Here is a 15,823-nt window from a genome sequence, read left to right on the forward strand (position 1 = left end):
AAATGCTCAGACAAGGGCCAAGAAATGCATTTTTGTCACAGCCTAAAAGTCCTGCCCTCAATTTTCACTGACATCAATGGGAATTTCTGCACTTGAGGACAACTCTCAACATTACTGAAGGCAATAGCTGCTCTCCTATTTATTGCCAAAGGAGTGATGGAACAAACTGGATGGAACATCTTAGCCATCTCAGCCAACATCCTTTCAATAAACTTCAGCCTTCAGACATCTGTGTGAACTACAGATCAGGTAAGCAAGCAAATGCTTCTATTCTACCATAGTCCTGAATCTTGGATCCATCCAGGAACCTTTCAGCCACAGATTCACTTTGGGCATAAGTACAGCAATCAATAGGAAATTTGAATGTATGAATCCTTTGGCAAGGTACTGCTTTATTGAGTATATAAATGCTCTTCTAGGGTTAGCAGAAGTGTTCATTATCAAAACTCATAACATAGCAATTAAACAGCTAGTTAGCAAAACGCTTAAGACGATAGAAAATGAATACAAAACTGCAGGTCAGAAATGTTACCTCTAGGAAATTAAAAACACATTTCTTGGCAAACAGGCAAGATTATAATGTTGTTCCTTTATCTCAATGCTCATGTTACCTCCTGTAGCCATCTCGGGACATACATGAGCAACAGGAAGTCATCCTCACACACTAATTTTAACAGAACCAGCAAACTCATCATTGCTCAATTGTTTTGCTTTGCAGAGCGGTGTGGAGAAGGCTTGTTTCTGCTTACTGCACTTCTGCCTCACACCAGTACTTCTACTAGATCTTATTTCCATAAGTTGTGTGGGCTGTAACTAATTTGACAAAGGAACCAAATGGGGGAAAGCTGACTCGATACACCCATGCAGTTTCTGCACAGCTGGAAACCAGCACATTGGTGGAGAACCACTTCATAGTGACCACAGCACATGTTGGAAAGAGCCAAGCCTGCTCCTCCGAGGTGTCCCTTCAGAGCTAGACCAGAGGCGTGTGCCATTTTATTGCTACAGGACACACCAAGATTGCAAAAAATAACGTGCAACCCTCCTTCAGCAGGAGGACTGCCTACCTTGCATGGTTGTTCACTTGGTTCTCTTGGCCAACACGTGATTCTTCTGTCCCTTCCTTGTTCCTCACCTCCTGTGCCCGCTCGTGGTGACAAACCAAGAGGATGCCCCATGCTCTGTTTCTCCTCCTAACACCCTCCAAGCACCCCGGGTGGCCTTCCAGCAAGGGCAGTGCTGCCTGTGGACCCAGTACAGCTCCAGATGAAGATCCTGGTTTTTCCCACAGGCCCAGCAGTCTGGTCCATTACGATCATGTTTCCATCCCTACTGGATTATGCCTTTTAAGGAGAGAATCTGCTTCACCATCACATGTCCAACTTCATGTGGGTTTGCCCCGAACTTGGGGAAAAACACAGTCCAAAAGGACAGGCTTTTTTCAACCTTTTTAATTAAAATCCTGACCCAGTTCTGGACACCAAAGCTCATTAACTGATTAGAGTTCATCATCTGAACTGTGGTGCCCCTGGGAGACAAAGCAGGCTGTTCTGGCTAGGGACCAATCCATGCAGGGGGTAGCACCCAGAGGATCTTTATCTCCTTACCCCTATCCATCAATGAAAATCAGGAAGAACTGAAAAATCAGTTCCACTAAGAGAGGCCTCCATGGCTTTCTTTTTCCTGACAAGAAAGGCACCTGAATTTTCATCTAAAATCAAAATTATTTTGACTTTGCTTTAAAAATTATAAACCTTTTAAAATATTAAAGCTGTGCTTTAAAAGCAGTAAATAGAGGCTAGTGTTCTAAATGTTGAGGAAAGCCGGGAGAAAAAATATTTGAAAAATCAAAATAGCAGTATTTTTCAAACTGTTTTACCCTGGCGTGCTGACACGAGACAAGAAGTAGGACTGTAAGCCACCTCAGTGGTACAAACACTTGGGCCAAGATTATCATCAGATTGAATGAGTGGGATCCAGCATAGATAATTTTACATATCTGAGACTTGATGTAGTTTCTGGGCCCAGCTTCAGCAAGTCATTTAAGTATGTGCCTGACCATTCATGCATTAAGGAGCCTGACTGCATGCAGGAGGCAGAGGGTCAGTCTTTCAAAAAGTTAGACACCTCTGCACTTTGAGCAACGCCTGAAACTAATTGCAGGAAAAACACTGAACTCGTTAAAATGGAAGCTCACAACAGAAAATTAGGAAGCTCTTTTAGACACCAGGACATGTGTGATCTAGAGTTAGCTATGCACAAATATTTACACTGCTTTTTGAATGGGCATTTGCTTTCGGATTAAACATTCATAGTTAACCAGCCATGCTTAGTCATTTCATTTTAATGTTAAGCCACACTACGCAGGGTGGTAACTCCAGTGAATGGTAGCACCAAGATTTAAGGAAAAATATTGTAGTGTTATGACAGAGAAGCAACAAACAGCATATTTTCATAAGTTTTCTGAACATAGTGAATGCTCAAAGACAACTGACGGAAGTCTGATTTTCCTGCATCAAGTAATTTTAGATTATTATTTACTTGGAGTTATTTTTAAATGCTGACACTAAGGGGGTAGGAGAGGTAGGAGAGGAGGGATACTAAAAATAATAATAAAAGAGGTGCGTGAGGGAGATGCATGCGTGTGCGCATACCTGTGTGCATACACAGGTATGGGCATACGTATGCATGCAAAATATCCATGAGAATTAATCTAAAATACTGAGAGGGGAAAGGATCTATATACACAAGTAAGCTGCAGTCAGGATTATTACCTTTGGATTTTGGGAGCCAAAAAAGTAAAACAAACATGCATCAGTCTAGTTTGGGTGGCAGCCTGAAACGAGGTATGTTATATGGATGCCCTACCAGAGAAACCAAGGCCAGCCTGGAGAACAGCATTGCTTTGTTCACCCGACCCATGAATGGAACATGAGAGGATAGTTTGTGTGGGAGCACTGAGCTCCCATTGATTAATTAAGAACTAATCTTCCTCGTTTTAAAAAGAGCACACAGGCTCTCCTTTGCAAGTAGGATATTTGTGGATTATTTTGCCATTCCTTGAATTAATAGGCGGCTGCATAATTCTGGAGACAGGGACAAAACAAGATACCAGCCTCAGCAGCCTGGATTTTGGTGCGGTTCCAGCCCGCTTTTAGATTCCCTAACTGGCTCTGGTAGATCCGGAGCAATAAAATTCCAGTGCCTGAGGCCCTTCAGAATGGAGGGGGAGGTTGTATGCATGGCACCAAGTATTTGCCATTCACAGCTAATTCTTGACAAGCCTTTGGCCGGTGTCTCAATGACGGGGCCAAACCAAAACCCAGGACCCAAGCTGTTCTCAGCCAGATTCAAGAGTCTTCAGTTTGTCTCATTGATTTTAGCTCGGGAGAAGTACAGCTCTGAATCAAGAATAGGAATAGCTGCCTTCTTGTTTTAAAGCTATTTAAGGAATTTCTAACATACCTGAAGTCTGCATATGTAAATATTTTTTTAAAAAAATGAAAAACGAATGCATTTTTTAGGGTAACAACAGACCTACCGTAATTTGTAGTTGGATCTAATACACCTGATCCTGCTCCCAGAAGGAAGTCAATGGTCCTCTTAGAAATGGGATTGCTCCCTAAGCAACCTCTGATAGTCCCAGGCCAAATATAACCTACAACAATCTTTTGAAACTTACTAGGCAAATGCAGACCCTTCTCCGCTTTCTACAGTACGGCCATTCTGAGTAAGAAATAAAAATTAGTTCGTCTACTGAGTCAGTCATCCTTCCTCACACTCTGCAAAACCTTGCTTAACCCAACTTCTCGCATAGGATTCAGGAACATTGAATGCTTCATTGCCTACATTTGTGTTCCCCTGCAGTCCACTGGTCTCAGCACTTTGAAACTGGTAATGATTTATACCACAAAGCAAACATCTTCTGTAAATAAGAGACAAACACTGAGCACATAAAGACCAGAAACTGAAAAATCAATCCAGTGTTTGGTTTAGCAGGCAGAAAGTGTTCAAGTCCTCAAAGAGAAAATCTCTGTTTACCAGAAGAATCAACGAATTCAGATGGAAGATCAGAGAACAGGGAGAGGGACGTACACATGATGCTGCAAAATGCTTCACTGTTTGCAGTTGCATCTCTCTCTGATCAGGCTCTTTGCAGCAAGTTTCCAGGGACATCAACTTTCTATTTGTCCATCCCCACAAACCATAGTGTATAACCCATGGGTCTGGTGGGACTTTTCAAACAAGAAACAAGCTGGCATCTTGGAAACCACCAATCAGAAGGAAAAACATATTTGGGAGTCCTTACTCAGACAAATATCCCACCAGCGCCACAGCAGCTGTAGAAAAGTACCCTCCACACATCATGCCTTTCACCATCAGCTGAGCAGGTGTGGACAACGTTTCTCTGTTTCTCACTCTGCTTTCCTTTCCTTTCCCTTCTTTTGCCTTTTGGTTCACTCCCTAGGATGTTTTAGTTGACATCAGTGTGATACTTCAGGTTAATTCAAGTCAACTGGGTATGCACAAGGAGCTGACACGTGAAGCTGGAGCCTAGTGCGAGGGTTACTCACCTTCCACTACCACTGTTGCGGGTTTCGAATAGGTTGTGCCCAGGCTGTTCTTGGCTACACATCGATATTGCCCTGCATCTTCTCTCTGAACGTTGTGGATCCTTAAATTACCCGAATCAAGGACAGCAATGCGAGCATTCTCCTGCCGGAGGAAGGAGGGATCGAGGTGAGGGCTCTACACACAGGCTGCACACAAGCAGCACCCAGTACCCACTTGCAAAGGCTGGGCTTATGCACATTAAAATTATTTGTGTTGTCCTACAGCTGAAGGATTTGGGGCCAGCTCTTCCTGCTCAGCGTTGTCATGACACACTCACCCATCCCCCTTTTTTGCAGATCAGTAGCTCTTATTTACGAGAACACTCACAAGTACATTCAGCAGCATTTGGCCATGCTTAGTAGTAATAAATATATATAATATAAAATATAGATACACAGAGAATGTTTGGTTTATAGGCAGAATTATTGCAGATGCAGACATTTATGAGATGAGCCCTGGATTTTCCAAATGCTAGCTTCCTAGCAACTGGAATTTACAAATGCTGTAATGGGTGTTAATATTTTAACACAGTACCTTTAGTGAATAGTTAGCATTACTTAAATTTCATTCTCCACTCACCTTTACAACTGTTTCTCCTTTGATCCACGAAACAGAAGGTTTTGGATTCCCCATTGTAGTGCATGGAAGAACAGCCTTTAACCCTTCTATTATTTCCACATTTATAGGTGGTCGGGTTATTTTGGGTCCTAAAATTTTGAAAGTCAAAAATTAAAGTTGAACTGAAGCTAAGAGATACTAGAACAGGTCAAGTTCAGAAATATCAACAAAATCTCTGCTGCTTTTTCTGCGCACTACTGAAAGATAGAGCAGTCTTAGTACATCATGAGCTGCCTTGGAAAGAAAAAGCTTTCTTAAGTACAGCATTCAGAGTTTCAGTTTATGGACACAAAAGCAGCTAACTTGCATGGGTTATTTGTTTTCAGGAGCGGAGTTTGACAGTCGTTTGAATTAGGGTCTGGGCTAAAATCCAAATCCATATAAGAGTATTTCCAATATTGAAGAATGTTTGCATTCCAGGTTTTGACATTCTTCACTGCATAAACAGTGAGTTGTGAAAACTCAGATCTGGAGTGAATCGCTTTTGAAATAATTTTAACCCAGGCTTGTCTCTAGCTCAACAAGAAGGGTATGTCAACTCAATTAATATCTCTAATTGAAGGACTTAGGGCTATGCTAGTAAAAAAGGAGAAAAGATAGTTTAAAAAAACAAACTCCCTTAAAGTTAATACAGGACAAATTTAAATTCATTTTACACAAAGGAAAACATGGCTTAGCTTACTCTGATCTGGGAGTAAAGATCTTCATCTCACTGTTTTGGGAGATCTGAAGTTTTGCCTCCCTTGCACGATACCGAACCAGCAGAAAAACGACCTTCAGAGAGCATCACCTCCTGGCAGGCCTCACGTGCAGGCAACAGAGGTGCTGGAGAGCCCCAGAATTACCAGACCTGAAGGGTCATGCTCATTAGCACAAATTCTTCCCTACAAACAGATCTTTAGCCAGGATATATCTCAGCTGCCCTTTTAAGTGTTTGCGTAAATAACTGCAGCCATGTGAGTTCAGCTTCACCGAGCTCAGCACCCTTTGCAAGAACCAGTCCTCTGCTTTCCATGTGGGATGTTGAGATTTACATCGTGGTGCTCTGGACCTTTCAAGACTGCTATTAAGAACATCTGAACAGCATTTACTCACTTTTGCCATACTCAGGCACAAATCTGATCAGTGAAATCTTATGTTTAAAATTCACAAGGGGTTTACGTAGTATTGCTACGGAGGTCTAATCTATCAATTTGTGCTGCTTTTACGAAGTTTTGTACGAAGAGCATCCTTCAAAGCATCGGGTTTTATCCTCTGCTATGCAAACAGTTCCTCTCATCCTAGCACAAGTGTGTGTTATTCACAGTGAATAATCACCACTGCTTTTAGTTAAGATATGATCCAATATGCCATGTCTCTGCCTTAAGGGACTGCACCCAGCCCCACAGGAACACGGGTCTGCCCTGAACACAGACCCCCGAGGGCCATACCTGGGACGTCTGCTCAGGCTCTCAGTTACACGCTCACATGGTGTCCAGAAGAAATTACATTCCCACTTACGCATTTTCACTTGGAGAGCCCCACAGCTCTGCGCGGCCGCTCCAACCCCGTTATCTGCCGTGCAGCAGTACACCCCATCATCACTGTCCTCCACACTCAAAATGGTCAGGAGCTGCCCGTTCCTCTGTATGCTGTACCGGGTGTCAAACAGCCTGCAGGGCACAGCACAGATTGTCAGAGGTGGGGGGATAACCGGGGACAGAGAGGGGGAATCGCATTTGTATCTGCAGAATGCTGACAGCACTACAAATGGCAATACGTTTTACTTTTTATTTTAAACCTGCAAAGAGAAGGCACTGAAAATGTTGAGTTGGGCCTTAAGATCTGGTTTGATCCTCACTAGACCATGCATGACTGCCACCAGTGTGGTGGCAATTCTTCCTCCAGTCAGGTATTGGCAAATTAAGCAGGTATCACGGTTGGGTTTCTGTCTGGCCAAGGACAGGCATGAGCACAAGTAACCTTATCCAGCTAGCTCCTGTTTTAGGTATAATCACTCAGTGCAGGGGAAGGACTGCCTATATAAGAACTGGAACTGGCTGAAGTTTTTTAAAGGAACCTTCTTCAGATTTAAAAAAAAAAAGGGTTTTTTTTCACTAAACAGATAATGTTATGGAAAGATTTCTACTGTTGTGAAAAAAAACCTACAAACCAAAACCCAAGTATTTTTCTGTCTGCATCCAGGAGTGGTTTTGTCTATTTTTTGGAAAAAAAAAACACCAAACCAACAAACAAGCAAAAAGAAATGTTCTGAAGAAAAGAAGCCATCTGAAGATTAGAAGATGTAAGGATGGCTATAGTTTAATGACAGCAGACTTTAACTTGGAGACTTCAGAGAAGTCAAGAAAAGCCCTGAAGTTGGAACAACAAAGGTACAGGATATTGTAACAAAGTCTGCAGAGCAAAGACCAATTCTATACATGAGTATAGGGTGTGCATGTGTATGTGTGCGAGAGCAAGGGAGAGACAGAAGAAAAGGCAGTGAGAAAGCGTAGGGCTGATCTCTGATTTTCATTGCAAAACTGGAAAAGTATAGTAAAACTTCTGTGGAACAAGATTTGCATAACATTTCACAAATTCTTCCATATTTGATTTTCACATCTTCGTTGATGCTTTCTGCAAGTACTTTCAAGCAATTGGCCTTTGATTCTGACAAATGGTAGCAAAAAGGGATCTGACCTGAGGATTGCCTCCCAAGCTATTACAGATACCTGATGCCTAAGTATGTCCTGGTTTGTCTTTTACTGTTAAAAATTGTACAGCAGTCACCAAGTAATCTGAATGTGCCATTTATGGTGGTACATGCACATGTTTCCTTTCAACAGCCTTTCGCCTTTCAGTCTTGTATCTCCCTCCTCTTTTTCACCCTGGGAAGAAAGAGTACAATGAACTCATCCATCGTGTAAATGACATGCAGGCTCCATTCCCTTCTGTCCCTGAGGAAGGCTCACCCTGGGCAGCCTTGTCCTGGGAGATGGGGCAGGTAACCATTTCACAAGGCATCTGCCAGTCTGCTTGCACAACTTTTGACACTAAAAGGAAAGACACTTCCAGAAGACTAATGCTGACAAGCGCCTCTGTCCTGGCACTATTCCCATTGAAGCTGAATGTTTACATACTGTTTTGCTTTGAAGGTTGGCTTAGCCTTATGTTCAGGATGCTGGGACCTTGGCAAGAGAAGAAAATTTTCTAAATAAAATAACTTATATTTATTGCTTGCAATAACTAGCCCCTTTGAAGTTTGATACATACACACACAGAGACACATAAATATATTTAGATTTCTTTTTCAGAAAAAAAAGAAGTCCACTGATCTGATCCTTTTCCATTCTGCAAATACTTTCATCCATGTTCTTGGAAAGTAACAGAAATATTTTCAGTTATCTATTTCCCTGTCTTTGGTCTGAGCTTTTGTATCCAGCAGCACTGACTATTAATGCCAATACAGCATTGGGAAAGTGAAATAGCTGCTGCTATTAATGTTGCTCCAGAAGCCCCAGTAAAGGAACAAAGCACCTGAGCTCTCCAGCCTCGCCAGCAGAGCTTTTTGGATCAGTATTTTCCTTTTTGGTCAATGTTGGGGAAAAGGACCCTCTCTGTGTCTCAGAGAGAGTGGGATGGCTTTAAGAAAGGTGTGTTGGGTTTCTGGAAGTGGAGACTGGGGTGAGAAAGGATCTGGTTTTCATATGATCTTAGAACAGAGAGACAGTGAAAGTTTAATGAGTGTGGGGAGAGAAAGGCATGTAACTTCCGTGGTCCTGCATGAAGGGCTTCCTCTGACAGCTTTGATTTTCAGGCACGGTGTCACTGATGGGGAAGGAATTAGGACAAAGGTGACCTGATTTGGAAATAACTTCCACAGAAATTCAGAGAGTTTGGACCAGGGTTTTGCTGAGGTTCTGTTGCAGGCAATGAAAAAAAGATTTCTGAAGGCCAGCATGAATATGTGTAGCTGTCTGCTTTTCTCCTATTCTAAAATGGTCCTCCTAGCAGTAAGACCTCCTTCTGCTGCTGACTTATTTGGAGCCTCCCAAGCCAATGGTTCAAGAGCTCTTTGGATGCTTGACCCCAACAGCAAGAACCATGCTTCAGGTGACCATCTGCCTAACATGGACATCAGCTGTGGAGAACTGGCCTTAACTGTGTTACACAGAGATTTTTGTGTAATTTTCTCTTACAGAGGGAGTCACTCACAGCGATCTGGAAGAAGAAACTGATATGAAGCCATGTGGTAGACGTAATGTGATTTCAGAGTTGGAAGAGCAGGTACAGTTTACTTTGCAAGAGCCTGTCTACAGCAACAGAGCTAAAGCAATAATAGCAACTTCCACAACATGTTTCCAACGCACCTTGATGCCTGATGGTTAATGTCTGACAGTGCATAACAATGAGAAGCCAGTTTTGTACAATTGGATCCAGAATTAGAAGCAAATAAGAATGGCATGATACGAGCCCTTCCATGCAAAGCTTCCAAGCACATTGCAGACGCTCGGGCAACAAGTCTGGGAATGCTCATTTTAAATATTACACAGCATCCTCCTCCTTCGTAAATGTGTAAACTGAGGAACGGAGCAGATCGCATTGTCTGAAGCTGGAGAGCAAACCCCTTGCTTTGCCTGCAGCAGAAAACAACTGTCTTCAAGCTCTTGTGTGAATATGCAAGAGCACCCCCGAGGTGCTCCTATCACTCCCTAAGGAACACAGATTCCTATATAATTATACCCTCTTCTCTGCCACAGACCCATTTTGATGTTTCTAGATATCTCCTTTATCACCAAGGAAAGCACTAATGGCTTTGGCAGGAGATGCTGGAGAGGGCTGGGGCTGGTCCCTACCTGATGGGAATGCTGTTGCGTGTCCAGGTAATCTCCGGCTCAGGGTACGACTCCACTACGCAGACAAACTTGGCGACGTCCTCTACCAGTGCATCCACAGTTTCCAGAGGAGTGCTGATGAAGGGAGCTGTGCGAAGGAAGAGAAAATGAGAAAACCTCCCAGTGCCTCCCGGAGAAAGGCACAAAGCCTGCCAGACCCCTTTAGAGGAGGCAGCCATGTCGCTGCTGGGTGACTCCACGTCTTTTTCCCCAGCACAGAGGTGCTTTGCACACCCTTCACACCTTCGCTATAACACAAGTCCCCCCACACGTGTATCTGCAGCCTTCTGTTGTTTGCTGCGGGTTTTGCATTTTCCCTTGTGCTCTCTCTATAGGGTGCAAAACAGAGCAACCCAAACATGGGGCAACTCCAAGAAGGCCAGTGAATCCCCTGTTTCTAACCCTCCTCTCCCCCAGGATGCACAGCACTGAGTGACATACTGTGAGGACACAGGTGAGGTTGTCCCCCTGCTACAGGGGTGGCATTGCATGGGCTGGAAGTACAAGGAACAGCACACAAGTTGAAGCCAAGCTGACCTGCCCCTGGAGTGGGCACAGTGTCTCCTTATTAACGTATAATACATGAGATTTGGTCTTCTTCATCATTAATACAGGATTTGTTCCCCTCAACTATTTCTCTTTTTTAAAAAAAAAAACCTGTTATATAGCACTATATTTTTCAAAGCTAGGCTCATAAAGGCCCTTCAGGTCTTCCAGATTGGTGGCATGACTAGCACACATTCTCTTTTTCTCCCCTTTTCTAACCAAGTAGCACCAGGGTTAAAAGTTCTGTAGCTGTGTCTGATGCTTATTATCACAGACTTGCCATCATGCATTATTTGAATGTACCTTTAGAAACATTTTCCGTCGCCCTGGTAGAAGACTTGAAGCACGGCTGTAAGGGATCAAAGGATAGGCCTAGCGAATCACTTTCCCTGTGTATGGTATGCGTTGCAGCCATTGCTTCCACAGACTCTTGAATGACTTCTAATCTGTGGCTCTGAGGGACACACATCCAATATTTGTTGGGCTGGATTTCACTGACAGCTGTGCTGAGATAATTAGTTTCATACCAGGTTCCTGAAACACCACCTTGAAAATGTACAGCGGATGCAGGAGCCTTCCTGTTCTTCACTGGCTGTAGCAGTATCTGGCACACTGTGTGTCTTTTCACAGCAAAATCCTGCCCGCACTGTATCTGATGGCCCTCCTCAGTACAGTAAGATTTAGTTAAGGCAAAAAATAAACCACATCAATTTTACCCCTCCCTCCTAAATAAAAAGGCAAAATACAAGATGCCTTAATTTAAGTGACTGAGAATAATAGAAAGGCTTTGCTTTAATGTTTTTTCAATTTACATGGGAGTAAAAGTTAGAATGTCATTGGAGTTCAGCTGGAATGAAGCTAGAGGAAGAAAGGAATGGCTTCCACTATCAGGTTTATGTAAAAGTCCTAACGCTTTTGAAATGTCATTAGAATTAATCTGCCTCAGTAATATTTCTAGATTATATGACTTCAGATTGCATGATTGGTATTGACTATAGTCACATGAAAAAACCTTAAAATACAGCTAAGGTAGCACTAAAGATTATATTAACTAAACATTAGTTAAAACACATCTGTGTCAGATTCGTTGTTTAAGATCACTGCTTCAAATTGTATGACACTTCAATTTATTGCATCATTTGGATCACACTAGATAGAAGTAATCATCCTTATTGCACCCCAGACGAATCCCATACCAGTGAAACCAAATGGAAAATTTTCATAAAGCCTAAATTTTGCTGATACTGAAGGTTGTCTTAGGAGAATAACCTCCACTGAAGGCTACCCTGTCTACTTCAAAGAGGATGTTGCTATTTCATGACAGAGTTTATTGGGTTTTGATGGCATTAAGCCTGAAATGGAGTTTTACAAACTCGTTTTATATAGTATGTTTTTATTGCTGTTGTCCACATGCCTTAATCTCTGGAAGGATGCTTTTCTAACCCTGAGAAATGTAAATTTTTACAGTGACCAAAATTCAAAGCAGTCAATTTTATAACTGTGTTGTCATGATAAGCATGGCCATTCTCACAAAGAATAAAGTTAGATTTGTACCAAGTGCCAGTATGCATAACTACAATATTTTATTCTTTGGGCAAACAAGGGGTGTCAGTTTTAGATATTAAATAAATTCTCTAGAATAGTTTTAAGTACTTCCATGGTCTCTCTTTAATTCAATGTATGACAGAATTATCCTTAGCAATATTGCATAAAGCAGGTCTGATCTGGCATGTCCTGAAAGCCAGCACACAGCTCTTAGGGCAGAATCAAGCCCCATACTCATAGAAAATACTGTCCAAACCAACATCACTTTACCTATGGTAAAAGCAGAAAATGAACTTTTTTTTTTACAGCTTCGTCCCAGAATTCTACATCCTCAAAGAGCATCTGTGACAACAACGGCGAAGTGTCATTTTCTCGTATGCTCTTTTTTACCTTTTTGATTTTAAAACCAAATTCCAGGCCAGCATGGAGGTGAAGGCAGCGCTCCTGCAGCCAGGGGTGAGAGGGGCAGAAGGCACGAGGCCAGAGGACACGCAGCGTGTCTGCCGGGGACAGCAAGAGGTGGAGCATGCCGCCATTTTGTCCTGAGGCAGCACGAGAGCCCCAAAATGGCTGAGATGGTGCCTGCTTCTAAAAGCCGTCCAACAAGCTCAAGTGTTGCTCTCAGTACATGTTTTCTCAGGAAAGCAATCAAAACTTATGATGCCTTCATTACCAGATTTTAACGTGGGAAAATAAAATCCAAACAATGTACGGACATACCTATCAGCAAATACAAATGGCCCCAGACCTTTCCATGCGCATCCATTGGGGCTCTCTGACATTTTTTAAGTAGCCCTGTGCCTTTAAATAACGTTGAAAATAAATTCACTTATACGTATATCTGTAAAGCCACACAGGTGCCATTTTTCTGGATGTCAGCTGTAGTTTCCTGAGATAGCAAAATGACCCAAGGCCAGTCACGGGGCCCATGAGAAAGCCAAATCCCCTTCTATCCCCAGCCCACAAGAAGCTCCCAAATTGTTTGGCTTTGCTTTTGGATTCACACTTTCGAAACAAGACAAGCCGGGCAAACAAAACAAAGCAGAAAACAGAGCCAGTGTCCCCTGAAACATTGCAGATGTCTGGAGATACTGCAGTTCCTCTGGTCAAAAACTGCTCAATCGTGTTTCCAGCTAATGCTGCAAAACCTCTATAGGGCACCACTGGGCTGTAGTCACAGTTCAGCCTCTCTTGGGGAGCAAGGCAATTCAGCCACCTGTGACATTTTAGGAAAGGTTGTGTATCTCTTCACTGCACTGTACCACCAGAAAAAATTAATCCCCTCCCTCTTTGTTTTTCTTGTCTCTCCAATCCCGTTTTAACACAGCTTTCAAAAAGACTGGGATTCACCAACTTACTTCAGTGCCTTAGGAAAAAAATAACATTTTAATTTCAGAAGTTTTTTATAAAGAAGAGACCTTTTTTGGGGGGGGGTGGAGCAACTTGACTAGTAATTGTAAAAGCACAGCCCTGCAAGAGCAGCGATGTTGGCCTAACAGGTGAAAGCTGTCATCCTCCTTGAGTATTTTTTCATTTTCCTGAAGTTTCTGGTATGCTTAAGTGGCTCCTGACAATTGCCGTCCAGCGAAACCCTTTGTCCATGTGGTTACCAGACGGTACATCCAGAAGACCACTGTTGCATTTTGTATCTCAAAGACTTTTCTAAACAGATTTTTTCCAGTTCTTGTGTTGGCTAAAAGTATGTGTGCATGTGTCCGTGTGCATGTGTGCACACAAAAGAGGAAGAAGTTCTAATAACTTTTATGTCATATGCTATAGAAACCATGCATATTTATATTTATATACATATGCTCTGTAAAGACATTATAGCTATTTACTTCTTTTTTGAGCTTTATAAGCATACACAGGCAGCAACTGGTGCTACCAGCCGTGAAAACCTGTAAGCTTCCTTTGACATGAGAAATGTCCATCCCACCCAGGCTGAACCCAAAGGTCTCCCCTGCCCATTACAACAGGACTATGTGCTCTTCCTAGACAAAGAACCTTCAATTCCAGACTCAAATATGAGATTATTTTCACTGCTATCCTTCTAAAAGCAGTGAAGAGTCCATCGAAAGCAGCACGGTTTTGTCCTTTTCAGGAATGCTACCACATCACCCACCCCACCGTTACCAGAGATGCCTTCCCCACTGCAAAACCTCCTTCAGCAAGCAGCAGAAGCAGAGCAGGGCAAAAACCCCTTCAAGCAAACCTTTCAGGAGCGTCTCGGCCAAGCTGAGGGCTGCCAGGGTGAGGACGCGCACCAGGGGCACCTTCAGCAGGTCATTCATGTTTGATCCAGAAGGCATCCGGCTCCTTCAGGCAAGGCGTGTGGAGCTCCCGTCCGGCTGCATTTCGGACAGTGGTGTGCAAGCAGAGCTGCTCCGCTAATGACGGAGCGAGGTCTGTGGGATCTAAGTATAATCAGGAATTCTCCCACCCGGCAGCAGTGATGGACGTGGCCAGCTGGGGCGTATCCACTTCGGTCAGTGTGAAAGTGTGGGGCTCATGAAACAAGAGAAAGCAAATCCCTTCTGAATTACTTCTAAGCAAACAGAGAGGAGTACAATGGGCAAATGCATTTCCAGGGCGGTACCCTGCCCCAGCGCTACAAAGTCACCAGGCCTTTATTTCAGCACCGGATAAGTGCAGTAGTGGAAAAAATGCTTGCCACTGGATTTTCCTTCAGCTTAGTCCCCCTCTTTTTAATTTTTCCCTCTCTCTCTCTCGCATGTGCTCCCTCTGTCTTATTATAACCTTTCATGATTGGCTGCAATATGCCACCTGTTGCCCTGCTGATAGCATTTCTTTTCTTAACAGATGTATTTGCTGGAGCAGGAGAGGTTGGCATTGGGGGCTGAAAGTGCCCTTCCTTGCCAAGGATGTTGTCAGTGTTTGAGAATCGCTGCAGCACACTGAAAAAGCAGAGCCTTGTCCTGGAAACAGACCCCCAAAAAAGTGAATATCCACAGTGGGAGCAACACTTGTACCCTGGGAGAAAAGGAGCATTTCATTTCAATATCAGCAGCGGCCCAGGTGATTCGGGCATGGGTAGAGGCATTGCTGTAGGGAAATATGACTGTTGGGTATTGACATTATTAATCCCTCAGAAATATCCACCAGGTCTCTGCCTAAAGTGAAAGACTGAAAATCGGAGCTTGTTTTCTAGGAGGCTTTAGAGGAGCATCAGACTTGAGGCAATCATCTCCTGACTAACTCCGTCTTGCCCCATCCCAGCACAGCAGTCTACATGATATCATCTTTTTCAAAAACGTCAAGCCATTTGTACTCCCTGTTTTTCCAGAGTAAATATTTATAAGAAGAGTGTCTGCAATCAGGCTTACCACTGTGGAAAGGCTGACGTGGAGGCAACATCTGCATGAGCAGAAGAGAAAAAGATGAATAATCAGGCTGGGGAGAATCTAATTGATGATGGTGCTCTGAGAACATGAATTCAGATACTTTTCAGCATGTTATCAGCAGAGTGTATGTGAGTTTTGCGCTAAAAGACATGGTTTGAGGAAAGGGAATGTGCAGTCATAGTATATAACAGTAAAAGGTACTTTGAGACATCTGGAATTTCCTTTATTTGCTGAATCTCTCGGTTTCAACCACTTCTTAACAGT

General features: G+C 43.1%; 1 protein-coding gene across 4 annotated transcripts in view; it reads right to left on the bottom strand.

The window, feature by feature from the left end:
• The window catches only part of MUSK (muscle associated receptor tyrosine kinase), a 61,253-nt gene extending 46,765 nt beyond the window's left edge, over positions 1-14,488 (bottom strand). For 3 of the 4 annotated variants that reach the window (XM_068423495.1, XM_068423493.1, XM_068423492.1), the window contains exons 1-5: positions 14,410-14,488; positions 10,068-10,194; positions 6,733-6,884; positions 5,194-5,321; positions 4,575-4,716 (exon numbers count right to left, since the gene is read on the bottom strand). In XM_068423495.1, the coding sequence (XP_068279596.1) occupies positions 4,575-4,716; positions 5,194-5,321; positions 6,733-6,884; positions 10,068-10,194; positions 14,410-14,488 (628 nt within the window). Of the gene's footprint in view, positions 1-1,104; positions 1,114-4,574; positions 4,717-5,193; positions 5,322-6,732; positions 6,885-10,067; positions 10,195-14,409 lie in introns of all 4 variants that reach the window. The other variant, XM_068423494.1, reaches the window with a different exon arrangement.
• Positions 14,489-15,823: the final 1,335 nt, after the last annotated feature.

The sequence above is a fragment of the Nyctibius grandis genome, chromosome Z (assembly GCF_013368605.1).
Source record: "Nyctibius grandis isolate bNycGra1 chromosome Z, bNycGra1.pri, whole genome shotgun sequence".
NCBI classification, from domain to species: domain Eukaryota; kingdom Metazoa; phylum Chordata; class Aves; order Nyctibiiformes; family Nyctibiidae; genus Nyctibius; species Nyctibius grandis.